This window comes from Eretmochelys imbricata, chromosome 9, assembly GCF_965152235.1.
Source record: "Eretmochelys imbricata isolate rEreImb1 chromosome 9, rEreImb1.hap1, whole genome shotgun sequence".
NCBI lineage: Eukaryota > Metazoa > Chordata > Testudines > Cheloniidae > Eretmochelys > Eretmochelys imbricata.
The window spans coordinates 27,360,072-27,377,616 of NC_135580.1; the positions used below are offsets into that span (position 1 = coordinate 27,360,072).

The following is a 17,545-nucleotide window of genomic DNA, read 5'->3' on the forward strand; positions in this document are numbered from 1 at the left end:
ACAGTAACAGAAAATTATATCCTGTCTGTTTTTGGAAACCACCCTACTGAATTCTACAGCACAGATATGATATATTATTTTAAGCAACAGAGGATGGTTCTACAAACCTGTAGAAAAGTATTTTTCTACTAAATTCTACAGGACTTCATAATGAAGAAAGTATATTTTAATGGGCCTTTTTATAAGTCTCCCAGTCTACTGATTAACACACAAATCATTATTGAAATTCTGCTGAAACAGTTTAGCCCCATGTTTAATATGCTATTCTGCTTTGGAGTTAGATGTGAGGCCAATATTCTTGCATTTTGGACCACTAAGTACTGGGAAAATTTGAGAGGTCCCAATCTTATCCCTGTTTCTACAGGCTGAAATAATGCCTAGTGTATCATTTGCATACTCTCCAACGACTAGTTTCAAACAGCTCTATTCTCTCAGAGCACAGTCCTTTTTGGTAACATGCCCATGCACATTATTATATACAGTAGCTTGTCAAATCATTGGCTTACTCATACTATGCATAGCTGTACATTTTACAAGACAAATGGAAATGCATGCCAGCATATCAGAGAGTGGATTAAGTCCTTAGAAGAGACTGTTAATTTGCTCTAATACCAGGTATACACAGCAACTGCTGCTTATGTACAGAAAGGCGGAAATGAAATTTAAGGGAAAATGGTGACCCGCACAGATGATTTAGTAGATGAAAAACTAAACACCCATTCAGATCAGCAGAGACTGAGTCATTACTATATCTATGGGATGAACAAACACTGTCTAGCATGCAGTTTAGTCTGCACCAAAAAACCTGCAAAGCAAAGAGGCTGTGACTTCATTAACAGTGAATTTTTAGGAGGCAAGGAGAGTCTACTGAAACTAGCTGTTTGAACCTAAAACTCAGAGCTATTAGTTTCTCTTTAAAACAGGACATTTGTGTACTTGGAAAGAATGATTTGGTATTTTGCTTCGTTTCATTGTTTTTCTTTGTACAAAGGACTGAAAACTACCCGTATTTCATTTATTTTTGTGTGTACATATGTTTTATTGTGCATCTCGCATGTTTTATTGTGTTTATACTAAAAAAATAAAACCTCTCTTTTTCAATGCAGCTAGATTTGTTTGTTTGGATTTTATAATTTTACATGGGGAGTGGGCCAGTGAACGTAATGTTTATAAAAGATTCCAGATGACTCCTCTGCAAATGGAAGCTCTCCGTTTTACTCTCTATGACTGGAAACAACACGAATTTTTCCAACAGGGATCCTGCGAATTTACCTTACCACTGTTCTGAAAGGACAGTCTCTCAGGATGAAAAGGTAGTTCATAACTAATATGCATTTTTAACTAAAAATAAGGCATCCTGGTGACAAGGCTATGGGCTGTATTGATAATCAGTACATAAATGCATTCACTGAATCCCTAATCTGTTTGTTGAGGCCATGTCTACCATGAACTGCTTTGAGAGCACCAACCCACAGTGATGGCTTTTTGTCACTCTTGACCTATGCCAGATTTGCCCTAAGGGACTAGAAAGTAAACACCACATTTCTGGAAAACCATCTAGAGTCCCATTGATATTACTGTTTGAATTGGAAGTGGTCCCACACCGAAATCCCAGACCCTCACATCCCCACATTTTACAGAGGTTTAGATTTTCATCTGAATGTCACAGCTTGAGTCCATATCTAGTCTGAACTTTCTTTTAAGATCAGAAACAATATTTCTCATGTTGCCTCAGGTCTCTTTGACACGTCAGTCTGGTTACAGAACAGTGTACATAGAGAAACTGCACTGGTTCCATTGGTAGGCTAATTCCTCCTAGCAGTAGAAATCCAGATGTGTCAAGGAGGGGAATCTACTGGTTTGTGAGAGATTTTAAGTTTCTTATTGTAATTTATGGCAAGAGCACCTACTACCTTGCATAAGTGCCCCTCTGTATATGCTGCATTATCTAAACAAAAGGGCCAGTGAAAGAGTACTGGTATAGTGACATGAAAACAGCGTCTGTCACCTGCCTTTGTAAAATCTCATCTTCATGACTAGAAAGTAATTTATGCAAACATATCTATATTCTGGAAAAATCCTTCCTCCCCACCCGAACAGGTTGACACGTTATCACTTTAAACGACTAGATACATGTTAGGGGGTTACAATGGAAAACATACTGCTCGCTGTGCTTTTTTTTTTTTTACATTGCCCTATTAAAAAACAGTCCATCACTGGATAACTTTGATGCAGAACAGTGCGTCCATAGCCTTTGAACCAACAATAGTTTGGTGTCTGTACCGGGCACAAGTCTCAACCAGCCTGCCTATTAAACCTAGTTTTGCTCCCTTCCCCTCACAGTGCTTTTCACTTTTACTTGGACTGAAAATAAGCTAAATAAACTGGAAAGGACAGGGCTTGCAGATGAGGTCAGAAATGTATTCTACACTAAGGTGGTTAACTCTACCTCTGAAATAAAGTGAGTCGCATACCTTCAGCAGACTGACTACCTACCCCAACTGCCTCCCCAGATGGCCAGAAGTCTTGCAGTCATGCCACTGTCACCAACCATCCAAGGAGGGACTTACTTTCTATAATTCCTTCCACTGGTTCAGAACCAAACAGAAATGTGCCTGTTCACTTTAGGCTAGTGGTTCTCAACCTTTTTTATTGGTGACCCCTTTCACACAGCAAGCCTCTCAATGCGACCCCCCCTTATACGTTTTTTTATACTTAACGCTATTATAAATGCTGGCGGCAAAGCAGGGGCTTGGAGGTGAAGGCTGAGAGCTTGCAACTCCCACATAATAGCCTCACAACCCGCTGTGGGGTCACAACCCCCAGTTTGAGAACCCATGCTTTAGGCAGCTACATAAGCAATAGAAGAATTGTCTTCCTCATGACACCCTGGGCTCCACTATAATAACATGGTTGTGTTCCTTTTGAGAAGTATTGTTTCAGAGTAACAGCCGTGTTAGTCTGTATTCGCAAAAAGAAAAGGAGTACTTGTGGCACCTTAGAGACTAACCAGTTTATTTGAGCATGAGCTTTCGTGAGCTACAGCTCACTTCATGCTCAAATAAACTGGTTAGTCTCTAAGGTGCCACAAGTACTCCTTTTCTTTTTGAGAAGTAAGGGACTGAAATGTATTTTGTGCCTACTGCAGAGGTAACCATTTCTGTTCTCCTCCTGGGTAGAGGTAACATGCAGCATGAGAAGCCAAGGGAGATTTAAAGCATAAATGTGAAAATGAAGTTGCTCATAAGGTTTTAAACATAAATTTCTAAATAGAATTCAAAACCATCTTTTTCTTAAGATTCACTTGTTCAGCCACTCAAACTCTTGAGGAGATGACCTGATATGAGCACATATATCTGTCACATAAAACTCAGAAATATAGAATACATAAATCTCACACTAACTTATGCATCAGCTCATACACCTGCTCTAGCCTGTAGTGATAATGCACGAGCTACATCGGACAAACGTCAATGATCCCATTAACGTGCAATGGGTTATTTATGTTAATGCTTTGGACTGGAGCTTCAAATTCCTTCTCCACTAACAGAACACCACAGTTTTTCAGAAGCAAGGGCTAAACTCAGCAAATAGGAATTAATTTATGGAGGAAAGCTCATGCCAAACTCTGCCAACATAAAGGATGAAATCCTGGCCCCACTGAAGTCAGGTGGGGAACTTCCACTGACTTCAGCATGGTCAGGATTTCACCCACAAAATGACTGATTTCCTTAAGTTTTAATCATGCATCCTTTTTATGGAAGTATATTTAATAGCAACATCTCTTAATAGATCAACTAATAAGGATCACTTACACAGCACTGCACATCTTTAAAGCACTGTGTAAACATGAATTAATTAAAAGTAATTAATTACACATTATAAAAACACTACACCATAGCCTGTCAGGGAAGATACTTGCGATCACGTTACGCAGCTGACATTAGCTGCCATGAAGTGCAGCACTAGGTCATTTACAGGCCCTGCTCATTACCATTTTTATACAGCAGCTTGGCTGCACACAGTGCAGTGTGCCAAACAAGAACTATGCCCCTCCCAAAAGAGATTACAGTCTTAAAGAGACAGCAGTTACACTGAACTACAAAATAATAATTTACCATTCTTTATGTTTAACTCAAAAAATTAAAGTCCATTCCTTCCCCTCAACCCCACAATAAATGTCCCTGCTCACAATTCATATAACTCCCTTGTGGCAGGATCTAAATTTTTGATGTTTTTGTAAATATATTATGGGGTAAACAATGAATCTGTCAAATGAAAGTCACAAGACACAGTGTGCCGAAATTGCTAGCTAGTATATGTAGAGATTAAAAATGTACAGAAAAACTTATTTTTGCTTATTTCCCAAAAAGACGTGCAGGAGCCTCCCTCATGAGACTTAGGGACAGTACGAACAGAGCCAGAGTTTACTTGGATTCCTCATAACAAACAAACAGGAAGAAAACCATAAATGAAAGAACCACCATAAGAACTCCATGGTTGAATGTTGCTAATAAAACTTGTCAACAATTACTCCTTAAGGACAGTTTTAGTCACAAAGCTTATAATCACAAAATGGATGTGGAGAAAGGGATAAAGGAAAATTCCAGGACTCATTTTTATTAGTCCCCTGATTACTGGGTTTCTGAAGTTTATATTAAACTCAGCTCTCACAGTAACTGGCTGAAAGAAAAAAAAACACTTAGTACATCTTCAAGAGTGATCACCTCCTAATACCATGTAAATATTTAAATATCAACATAAATCCCGGATTAAAAAATAAAGATTTCTCCCAACTCATTAAATTATATTTTCAAACTCACTCACTCTCTCTCTCTAAAATATAGAAAGTTTTTTTTACTATGGTTAGGGTGTTACAAACACAATGTTACACACATTTCTCTCAGCTTAGACTGTGTTAGTGTGTGAGATGCCAACTCCTGTGTGTGTGTTTTCCAACTTTATACAGACACATTGGAGTTCAGCAACTCAACCCACACATACACACAAAAGAATTCAAAGCTGAGAGAAATCTAAAATTGACATCTGTATTTGTAACATTACAGAACATACAACTTTACATTGTACATAAGACAAGGATCCAAAGACAATGGGCCAAATTCATCTCATCGATAACTCACTCCATGGCAGGACTACTGTATTTCTGAGGCCTGCACAAGCTTCTAAATATGTTGCTCTCCTACATCCCACATGTAATGTGATTATGCAAATGGCCTTGTAACTCTCCTCTCTAGCAAAATGCCATATGAATCTCCATTTACACTGCCATGTCAATCAATACAGCCATTCTAATACTGTTTTCAGCTACCTCACCAGCATTTTGCCTGCTTCCTTCCTATTGTTCTGCATTATACACATACATGTGTTTCCTGCTCCCACATTTTTAAAAGTGACAGCAAAAGACAGCAAGAGAGATTTTTCTAGGACTCAGGACAACAAACACGGCAAAAGTGAACCCCTATGACCAAAGTGTTCATGCCCATCAGCAACATCCCAGGTCAGAGGATGAGTACAGCAGCTCTCAATCTTTTTCACTCTTATGAGGGTTAGAAACTCCACAAGAGAAAAACCCATGAGACTGTGAATAAGTCTATGCTGAAATTAAAAACCCACAGCTGGCCTGCACCAGCTGACTCAGGCTTATGGGCCTGGGCTAATGGGCCGTAACTGTGGCGTAGTGTTCGTGCTCAGGCTGCAGGTGGAGCTCTGGGACCTTCCCACTTCGCAAGGTCCTCTAGAGCCTGGGCTCCAGCCTGAGCCCAAATGTCTACATTGCAGTTAAGAAGCCCCTTAGGCTGAGCCCAAGTCAGCTGGCATGGGCCAGCCACAGATTTTAATTGCAGAGCAGACATACCCTGTGTGGTCACAAAGTATGCAAAGCCTTGTATGTCAGTAACCGGCCTAACAAATGATTGTCAAACCCTGATTCAGGAAAGTATTTAACCATGTTCTTCAGTGCTTTCCCAAATAGAGATGCTTTCTTGAATCAAGGCCTAAATGATGGGTGGATGTGAACTTTCTGGAGTCAAGTACCAACACTCTAAATTAATCAGATGGGGAATATTACGTTTATAACATTCTTCCTCCTGGGAGAAAGGGCTACATACTGCCTTATACACTTTAGAGTCACACCGCTGCTTCTTAACTTCTGACTATGACGGAAGTCCTATCCTTTTCCCTGAAGGCTGGGGTCCGTGACGTATTGCCTCCTGCAAGAAGGGGGCTTAAAATAGAAGTGTCTTGATACCTTTGGCTAGATCAGTCAGCCATCATGATAAAAAGTAAAAATATATATGAACCACACTGACTTCTTCAATAACTGACACAAACAGGGGAGTTTACTGAGGGGGTGCTGATCCAGAAATAAAGACAAAATCTTAAAATGACATAAATTGCATTTTTATTCATTTGGAGATAATTCCATGCCTCCTCCCCTTCTGAATAACTAAAAAGATTTAGGAAAACTAGAGACATTTCATTCCTTTTGGATCCAGGGGGATTCTTCTCCTTTTATATACCTGAGGAAGTTCTCAGAGATCTGGGTTCAACTTGAACTCCAAAATCTTAAAATGAAATTAAATTTGAGCACCTTGGGTTTCATGTTAAAAACATTCAGAACTACCAGGTCTGCATGATTTAGGTGGAAAGCCATAACTCCACCCACATTTGCTCAATTCTGAATCCAGGATCACTCAAAAACTTTATGAACCTTTCCAAACATTTCACAAACACAGTCTGAGTTTTGAGTTTGTGACTAAGCTTGAAACCAGACACACGGAGTAGTTTCTTTACAAAGGATTTTCCCAACCCTGTAGGCAATAAGGGTATTTTGGTTGGTGGTGATAACTACTTCCATTTGGCATATCATTCAACTTTCTGAGATCTTGACGATTGTCTGCAGTGAGTTTGCTGTACATTTTAGTTTCTCTGTACTACTGCCAGAGAAACTAGGCTAAATTCAACAGCTTGTTCTACTGTCTGGGTTTTTTCTCAAAAAGAAAAATATGAAGATATTTGCTGCTCGCTCAGCCCATCTATTTTTAGTAGAGACTGGACAAATCTCAGAAGATTTGAAACTTGAATTTGGTTCAGAAAGACATCCATATGCTTAGATATCTACTAGAAGCACTTGAAACCTTTAAGTCTGCAAACTGGGCTGTAACTCTTGCAAGAAAAGACTTACTCATAAGATTTCTTATACTTCTGCTTCCAAACCACATGCCACAAGACCAGCCCTTAGTTACAGCATCTTGGCGCTTCTAATTCTAATTCCAGCCATAACTTGAAAGTGCACAGTGGGGAGAAAAGGGGAACGGAAGTGAACGTGTGACAAAGCTTCCCCACACAGTACAGCAAAGCGTGCCAGGGATTATGAATTATAAAGTTCACTAACATGCTGGGATCTACTTGCCCCATATAGACCTTGCTGGCAGTCTCTAAACGGTACCTGCTTCACATTAACATAGTCCTGTTTGGACGACTTTAAGGTGAATTAGGTACCTTTTAGAGAGCACCATCAGAGTCTACACAGGGCAGTTAGAGCCCCACATGTTAGCACAAATCACATACCTCTAGTGAGCTTTGCCATCACCATCCAGACAAGCCCAAAGTTTCAGTCTTAAAATAAATTAAGGTTTGAGCAGAGTCATCAATCCCTCATTCACAATCAAATCAATGTTTGTTAACCTTAATTTTTATTACAACAGATTGACAAGCCTCTGGGTGCGGACTCTGGCCCTGCGCCACTTACCTCGAGCGGCTCTGGGGTGGCAGCGGCGCGCAGCAGGGCTAAGGCAGGCTCCCTGCCTGCCTTGGCCCCGCACCCGGAAGTGGCCAGCATGTCCGGCAGTGGCTCTTGGGAGTGGGGTGTAGCAGGTGGCTCCGCTGCGCACTGCCCTCGCCACTGCGCAACCACCCCCGAAGCTCCCATTGGTGTGGTTCCCCATTCCCAGCCAATGGCAGTTGGTGCCAGTTGGGGGTTGGTGCCTGCAGGTGAGGGTAGCGCACAGAGCCTTCTGCCCCTCCCTCCCCCTTCCCCAGGGGCCGCAGGGACGTGGTGCCAGCTGCTTCCAGGAGCAGCGCAGGGCCAGAGCAGGCAGAGAGCCTGCCTTAGCCCCGCTGCGCCATGGAGCTGGCAATCCCACGGGCCAGATTGAAAGCCCTGACGGGCTGGATCCAGCCCACGGGCCGTAGTTTGCCCTCCCCTGCTCTAAAATGATAGAAATTACCCAAATGCCACCAAAATGTTGAAGCACAATAATCCATTCTATTTGTGTTAGCACGTCAGAGTTTATAACTCCATTCTTTAAGAGGCTGCCTTCTACCCACACAGCTTACTCTCGTTTTGTCCTGCAAGATGCAATGTGCCCTCAATATCTCACTGAAGTCAATGGAAATTAACAGGTGTAGAGGGCTGTGCAAGTTCTGGCCCCATGACAGCTGCAGGCAGTTTGCCTTCAGCTCAAGAAAACATTGTTCCATAACATCATCTTCTCCCAAAGAGGAAAAAGGCAACTTTGGATTGTTCCGTGAACACTAACATTTTTCTATCATGACCCTTTTAGGTAACTTCCAGGTTGTTTAGTAATTTGAGTGCTGGTTTTAATTACGTCAATCTACACATTTAAAAACCACAGAGACATTTCTCTTAAAAAGCAGCCTACGCACAAAGGGGAAAGGATTTACATATTATCAGACAAAGATGTGACTATCCACTGAGACTAATCAAGCATTTTACAAACTTTCTTCTAATGCCTATGAGACTTCAGAATCTAAAAAGGAAGGTATGTATTTTAAATGCTTTTTATACATTTTAATATGTCCATATACACCAAGGTAAATAATATGCCAAATGCACTGAAAAAATAATAGGTTAAATATTAAAAGCACTAATGTTTTTCACTGAACTTATTAAGTGTTACTTCATTATAACCATTTTGAATGTCTTGCCCTTTGGAGACCCTGGCTCCTTCCACATAAAAAAAAAGCCCTCCAGTAGAGCAGCCCCTGAGCCAAAGAGAACTGGATACAGCTCATTCCCAAACTCATCTGAAATCAAGCAGAATAATCATTGTGGAATGACACAGTGAATTCTCTTTCATATCAGGAGTTTGGCTCCCACCTTCTGTTGGCTCAAGAACAAAACCAACTATTTCCTCTGTACCTTGTGGGCATTCAACTTCATTTAACCTCAGGTTAATAATCTCTTTTATTGGGAGGGTAATATCTTCCATTTGCAGAAGGGTGATTATAATAATGTTATAGATCTTCTATTTCTAGCCATGAGTAGTTTCAAGTAGTTGCATTTTTAGACACAATACACACAGGCCAAGTAATTATGTTATATTGAGTCATTGTCAACTGTTACAACTCAGGCAACATTTAACCTAGAATTATGTTTGATCACTAAAACAAACAGAATTTTTAGCAAATGAAAAAGACAGTACTATATAAATAGAAAGCTAATATGGTTCAATGCTATTTCAACAAAGACTTGCTTCCTTGTCTTATTTCTCAGAAAAACTTTAACACGCTCATTTCCTCTTCAGTCAACATGTTCCAACTAAAGTTAATGCCAGTGTAGCTACTATAAAAAAAAGTTATACAATGGTAGTTTCAGATAGTTAAAATAATACTTAGGTTCCCATCTAAGCAAATACACTTTCCTTTCCCTAAATGTCTGAGGAAGCCTGAAAATATGATGCAAATGACTGACAGATTCTTTAAATGTTTTCTGAACTACATAAAATATTCATCAAATATATTTTTGTTTGTTCAACTAGAAGAATCAACAATTTTAGGAATATTTAGTATTGAGCACAGGTCTCTATTGGATAGACCCTTATTGGTTTTGACAGAGTATTATTAATGTTTACTAATCCTGTAATATTTTATATATGAAGTATTTTTATAAACATTAACTTAACTGGGGGGGATTTGGGAGGGTTGGTTTGGTTTTTTTTGTTTGTTTTTGTTTTGTTGAGTAAAAGTGTCATTTTTTTAAAAAAGTTACATTTGAATGTGGCTCCAATGAACTAACTAGGTCCCTGATCCAGCAAAATCAGGGCCAGTCTTAGGGGCAAGGTGATCACCCTGAATCCCAACTTTTAATGGTGCCAAATCACCATTTGGGGGGGCACACCACTCAGTCTCTTTAGTTATTTATTTTACTCCGCTGCTCCACTCATCTGTTGTTGTGTGGTTTTGTTTGGGGGTTTATTTCTTTTAGGTCAACTGCTGGGTGACACTGAAAATGTTTTCCACCCTGAGGAGAAAAAACCCCAGGGGCAGCCCTGCTGCAGATACACAAGTAACTTAATATACACACACACAAATAGTCCCATTCGCTTAAATGAACTCTTCACATGAGTGAACATACTCAAGCATAAGTGTTTGCAGGAAAGGGACCCAAGATATTTCAATAAATTGCTTAAAACTTGAATGAAACCCATGCAACTTAATGTGAACTATTCCAGACACTGAGAAATACAAATACTTCAGTTTCAGTAATATCATTACCAAGTCTTGTCACACATTTTTATGAAATTATACTGGAACAAGATTCTCACACTAATTATCTCTAATGTCTTACTTTTCAGGTTCTAGATATCTTTAAGCAGCCAAAACACCTTACTTTTCCACCGGATAATTAAAATGTCCTTAAGCAATATCTCAAATTGCAGTGTCTACAGACAACTGGAACCATTTACCTATTTTTACTACTTAATTTTCCTCATTGGATTTATTGGGAGTTGTTTTGCCCTATGGGCATTCACTCAAAAGGATCAGAAACAAAAATGTATGAGCATCTATCTAATTAACCTCCTAACAGCTGATTTCCTGTTGACTCTGGCATTGCCAGTAAAAATAATTGTTGACTTAGGTATTGCCCCCTGGAGACTGAGGATATTCCACTGCCAGGTCACAGCTTGCCTCATCTATATTAATATGTATTTATCAATCATATTTTTGGGATTTGTAAGCATGGACCGCTGCCTTCAGTTAATGCACAGTACTAAGATCTATCGAATCCAAGAACCTGGATTTGCCAAGATGTTATCTGCAGTTGTATGGATAATGGTTCTCCTTATAATGGTACCTAACATGGTGATTCCAATCAAAGAAATAGAACAAAAGCCTACTGTGGGGTGTATTGATTTCAAAACAACAGTTGGAAAAGATTGGCATGTGTTTACTAATTTCATATGTACAGCAATATTCCTGAATTTTTCAGCCATGATACTTATTTCCAATTTTCTTGTTGTTAGACAACTTTACCTAAACAAATACAGCAAGAGTTATGCAAATGTAAAGAAAGCTCAGATAAATATACTGTTAGTAACAGCAGGCTACATCATGTGTTTCGTTCCTTACCACATTGTTCGGATCCCCTATACTTTGAGCCAGAGTGATGCTATAACCGATTGTCTTCTGAAACAATCCCTCTTTAAAGCAAAGGAATCCACTCTGCTGTTGGCAGTGTTGAATCTCTGTTTTGATCCTATTTTATATTTTTATCTTTCCAAGACATTTAGACTAAAAATTACTGAGACTTTTATAGCACATAAAGAAACAAAGATTCTCACAGGAGAAGGAGTACATTGAGAAGAGGCACATTATATACAAAAGTACTGTAGTATTTCAACCTAGACTACCAACACTGTGTGTGCATATGTAATTTATACAACTGCTGTGCGTTTGCTGAACATGGCTAACAATGTCAATAAAATTACTGTCAAACCCTAACCCTGGGCAGAAGGAAAGCTTAATGATGGATCTGGATCACTTTATTATTTTACAGCTTCATACACTGATTTGGAATATTATACAGTTCTGTACTATCAGAAGACCTGATACGAGTCATAGGAATATTTTAACACACTGCTTAATTAAGAACATATGAAGTCATACTAAAGACCTACCCAAAAAATACCTATGAAGCATGATCCAAACATGTTTTGTAATGCAATTTATCAAGAAAGATTTAAAAATATTTAATAAAGGTTTATGGATTGAGGCGATCTGGACTCACCTTTACTACATAATAATATTAAATGCTTTCTGTATTAATTTACCAGGTATAATAAAGGAAGAATGTACTCAACAGCAACTGATAAGCTGCGAAGACTCTCCACAGCCATAATAAAACCAAACATTTCAAAAGGCACTTTTTCTAGAAAGTGATTTTAAGCTGAACTGATTTAAAATGCACTGTATCTGCTTATATCACCCCTGTCATTGCTTACAAATAATTTTTTTCATTTTGTAATACTCATCTTTTTTCCCCATTTTGCTACTTCATTGAGTATTAAAATTATGGAAATATGTAAGTTACTACAGTAAAATTCTTGGGTTAAATGGGAAAAACTGAACAGCACAAAGTGTCTAGACAAAATGTAAAATATTCAATTTTTCTTTCTGTATGTTCGTGATTTTTATAAGACTTTTTAAACAAAAAACTACACCAATAAAATAGCTACATGGTATTTACATCTCAGACATTTAGAAAACCAAAACGTCTTAAACACCCAAAAACCAAAGACAAATACAAGTTATTGCCAGTCTGGATTCGTTCTAATGGTAAACCAAAAATACTTCAGAAATATAAAACAAAAACTAGATTGTCTTTGTTTACTAATCCACAAAACGTATTCGTATTTTGACCAACTGTAAACAAGCACCCAAAATTACTCTGGACAGACAGCTCATCCAACATCTAATAGCAAGAAATTAAGAGCAAGAAAATTCAAACCCAAGCTTCTTATATTTTTAAAGCAGAGATGATTATAAGTGCCACATCACATCTTACCTCTTGATCTGATAGCTACAATAGTTGGTTGAATTTTGTATTGTCTTTTAAAATTGTCAGGTTTCAGAGTAGCAGCCGTGTTAGTCTGTATTCGCGAAAAGAAAAGGAGTACTTGGGGCACCTTAGAGACTAATAAATTTATTTGAGTATAAGCTTTCGTGAGCTGCATCCGATGAAGTGAGCTGTAGCTCACAAAAGCTTATGCTCAAATAAATTTGTTAGTCTCTAAGGTGCCACAAGTACTCCTTTATTTTTTTTTTAAATTGTGTCGGTTTTCCTATGTTTTCAGTGAACATTTCTGGGCCGAGACACATAATCAGCCTTTAGGCTTATTCAGTATTAGGCCACTCTTCTGAAGCTGCCAACAAGGGTATGTGTTGGAAAGGTGGGATTTTCTCGGGTTGGGACATGTATCAATTAGCTCCCTTCATTTCTCAAGTGGCATACAGTTAAATGCCAACAAACAAACAAAGACCCAAAGAAGAAAAACCTACAATAATTCTTCAGTCCTACACATTTCACCATTACTAATCTCATACATACATTCTGATTCCCTTATTTCTCAGCTACACTGTCAATTATGACTCAGAAAATGAAACAGCAAATGAAACAGAAAAACTGTTACCAATGCATTGGTAAGTTAACCAGACAGCAGTCGTCTAATTCTACAGAAAATGAAAATTCCAGTGACTAACAGTATCCAATTTTCTATTCAGTATAATTGTTTATTTGATCCATAATCCCTAAATGAGTATTTTAATGCCGTACTCATTTTCTTTATCTAGCATATCACCATGTGTTATTATTTCCAATGCATATACCTGTAGCTAAACAACTACTCGGAAGGCTCATTGAAATATAAAACACTCAAAGTAACCAAAAAAGATTCCTTGCTGCATCTCATATTATCTTGTGCCCTAATGTGATTCGCATTTGGGCACAGCATTGCACAACAGGGTTAAGAATAAAATTAGTGTCACAGCAACTATAAATATAATCTTTTGGGGTCAAAGTTACCCAGTGTAGTAGGTGCTACTGAAGATCGTCACTTTAGTAGAGCCACCATGGACAAGAGCAACTGTGGAGTGGCAGGGCTAGCCCTACCATGAGGCGAACTGAGGTGGCCGACTCAGATGCCAGACTGGGGGCGGGGGGGGGAGAGAACCACTAGGACCCAGACAGAAAATTGTGTCTGCTGCTGGTGCATATGTATTCTCTCTGCTCTAGATGCACAGAAATGGTGGAGTGCTGTGCTGGAGGAAAGAGGGCACAAGAGACATAACAGGCAAGCAGGAGACAAGGTGAGAGGAAATAACAGACAGCAGCAGGAGCTGCAGGGAGAGAGAGGAGTAGGAGCCTCTTATGTACCTGTCTAGCATCCCAGGAGCCTGGACTGATTAACACCAGCTTCCTGTTTCCTGCTGCTTCCCTAAACCCACTTGAGGAGAACAGGCAGTCAACTGAAGTAGTAGGAGCCAGTTAGGCCCTTAAGACGCTGATATCTTCCTTCACGCAGGCCCTGCTACCAGCCTGCTTATTCGTCCCCTTCAAATGAGTGTTGAGAGCCACTATAGCTGGCACAGAACAGCAGTCATGAGTGAAAGAAGAAAACACCCCTCTGGGGCAGCATTCAGTAAAAGAAAGAAAACAAAGGAAGCTTTTCTATCTAAGCAGGAAGGAGTTCTCCTGAGATACATAGACACAAATGTTCACGGTGAGGCTTCCAGCCCCTGTGAGGATGTGCGTGGTGAGGAGATGCTTGATCTTCCAGTTAGTCAGAGTGCAGGTAACCTGGCAGCTACTGCAGCATCCATTTCTCCATCTCAAATGGATGTAACCATGTACATTCCTGAAGAAAAGTGTAGATCAGAGAAGTGTGTGGTGGAGGCACAAGAAACACCTGCTGCTGAGTTTAGTTCCTTAAGTGTAGATGATCCAGGACTGTGGACCCACTTGAGCAGTAGCCTGAGGGACTTCCTTGTGCTGTATGGGCCACAGCAAGTGAAAAACCCCAAAGACAATGAAAATAGAAGTTTCCATCCAACACATTACTGGCGTGGAATCCCCAATGGGTGACAAGGTTTATGTACTCAAAAACCCAGAATGCTGCTTACTGTTTTTGTTGCAAACTCTTCCAGTCTAATGTTCCATTCACTTGGGTTCTACAGGAACAAAGAACTGGAAAAATCTGGCTAGAAATCTGGCATGCCATGAGAAGGCAGCAAATTACCAGAGAGCATTGCATAGCTGGAAAGAGCTTGAGATGAGACTAAGGTTAAAGGCCAACATAGATGATCAGCATCAAGAGAAGATTGCATCAGAGTCTCTTTACTGGCAAAATGTTCTGAAAAGGCTCATTGCCATTGTGAGTGCTTGCTACCCAAAACCCAGCACTGTGTGGCACTTCAGATCAGCTGTATGTGCCAAACAATGAAACTTCCTTAAAATTGTAGAGCTGATGGCTGAGTTTGATGCTGTACTCCAGGAGCGTCTAAGAAGAGTCACCACCCAAGAAATGTACACACACCACTACCTTGGAAAAACAATTTCAAAATGAGATCACAAAGTTACTGGCAACAAAAATCAAACAGAAGATTGTGGCAGATCTGAAGTCAGCAAGATATTACTTTGTTATTCTGGACTGCACACCTGACATCACCCATATGGAACAAAATGACTTTAATGGTGCAGTTTGTAAAACAACAGAACCTAGTGAAAAAGTCACCATTGCAGGGACAGTCAGAGCATTTTCTAGAATGTATTGACATTGATGATACTACAGGAGCTGGTATGACAAATGTGCTTCTTAAAAAGCTGGACGATACGGGAATTGCGATAGCTGACATGAGAGGTCAGGGCTACGATAATGGTGCCAACATGAGAGGAAAGAACAGAGGAGTGCAGACACGGATCCAAGAGTTAAACCCTTGAGCTTTTTTTGTCCCATGCAGTTCTCATTCATTGAACTTGGGGCTCAGTGATGCAGCATCTGTTTCTAGTGAGGCTGCTGAATTTTGTAATGTAATTCAAAGCATCTATGTATTTGTCTCTGCATCAACTCATCAACGTCAAATTTTGAAGCAACATCTGGGAACATCCTCTCTGACACAAACCCTGAGTGCCACACGATGGGAAAGTCAAGTGGAGGCGATAAAGCCCATCAAACACCAAATTGGGAAGATAGAGGATGCCATCGTTGCCATTATGGAGGATAATGCTATGACAGGAACTGTTCATGGGAGAACAGTGGCAGAGGGAAATGGAATCACCAGAAACATACATAACTTTACATTTCTGTGTGGCTTAGTGTTGTGGCATGACATACTGTTTGAAATAAATGTTATAAGCAAGAGACTCCAAGGTGCTGACCTTGATATATCTGGAGCAATGGAACAACTGGACAAAGCAAAGTCATACCTACAGTCTTACCGGTCAGATGAGGGCTTTCAAAACATTCTGAAGAGCACACAGAAGTTAGAGGAGGAACTTCACACTGAAGCTATTTTCCCACCCATTCAAGAATAGAAGAGTCACCGAAGAAGATGACATTTTGATTACGAGGCATGGGATAATCCCATAAGAGACCCCAAACAACAATTCAAAATTGAATTCTTTAACCATGTGCTAGATTGTGCAATACAGTCAGCTGAAGAAAGTTTCACACAGCTCAAGGAACACAGCAGTATATTTGGGATGTTCTATGATATTCCAAAACTCCTCACTATACCTGAAGAAGACCTACACCAGCAATGCAGGGTACTAGAGACAGTGTTGACACATGATAACATGTGCGATATGGATGCGAGTGATTTAGGTGATGAACTGAAAGCCCTTTCAAGATACATTTCAGCAGGATCAATTCCAAAGGCTGTTCTGGAATATATGTGCACAAATAAGATGATCACCCTCTTTCCAAATGCTTTTGTTGCTCTGTGCATACTTTTAACACTTCCTGTAACAGTTGCCAGTGGAACGCAGCTTCTCCAAACTGAAGTTAATAAAAACACATCTGCACTCCACAATGACACAGAAAAGGCTGGTCAGCCTTGCAACCGTCTCAATAAAGCATGATCTGCCCCAGACTGTGGACCTTCAGCAGGAAGCAGTTCAAATCTTTGCAACCAAGAAGGCACGGAAAGCACCACTTTGATTATTCAAACAGATAAAAATGCCAGTGTTTTCTATGCAGACAAGAAAAGTTACATTTGCTGTTCAGGCGTTTGAAAGTTAAGTGTTACTTAAAATTTTTGAACAAGGCATTTTAAGTTGTTAATTCTCTTTTATTGGGGCAGGTAGCAGAGCAGTACCATGACAGGAGAAGAACAGGAAGAAGGCAGAATTGAGACCTTTCAAAGTTTTGGCCCAAGCGAGGAGACATGGGGGTGTCATTTGAGCTCCCCGCCTCAGGTCCCAAAATGTTGTGGGTGGCCCTGTGGACTGGATAGACAGGGGTACTCTGCCTGGGCAAGCTAGGGCAGAGTTAGGCTCTGTGCTGACTCTGCACGTGCCATCACAGAAGTTTGGAGGCAGGCCTGAGGAGAGGCAGGCTAGGCCACTAAGTCCACAGTTGCAAAAGCCTGTATAGGAGCTGTCTCTAGAGTGAAACGTTAATTCTAACACAGAGGCTGTACTGGCAGCAAGGAAGGGGATAACAAAACTATACGGAACTGGCAAGTGTGTGGTTTTTGCCCTGCCAAGATCCACACAGTTCCCCAA

The 17,545-nt window shown here is 40.0% G+C and overlaps 2 protein-coding genes across 2 annotated transcripts in view; one reads left to right on the top strand and one right to left on the bottom strand.

Moving 5' to 3' along the window:
- Nucleotides 1–17,545, bottom strand: part of MED12L (mediator complex subunit 12L) — a 326,616-nt gene that overhangs the window by 209,997 nt on the left and 99,074 nt on the right. The gene's annotated exons all lie outside the window — the stretch shown is intronic.
- On the top strand, nucleotides 8,684–12,345 carry GPR171 (G protein-coupled receptor 171). The gene is made up of 2 exons (XM_077826181.1): nucleotides 8,684–8,804; nucleotides 10,620–12,345. The coding sequence occupies exon 2, from the start codon at nucleotides 10,675–10,677 to the stop codon at nucleotides 11,623–11,625; it is 951 nt and encodes a 316-aa protein (XP_077682307.1). The 5' UTR covers nucleotides 8,684–8,804; nucleotides 10,620–10,674; the 3' UTR covers nucleotides 11,626–12,345.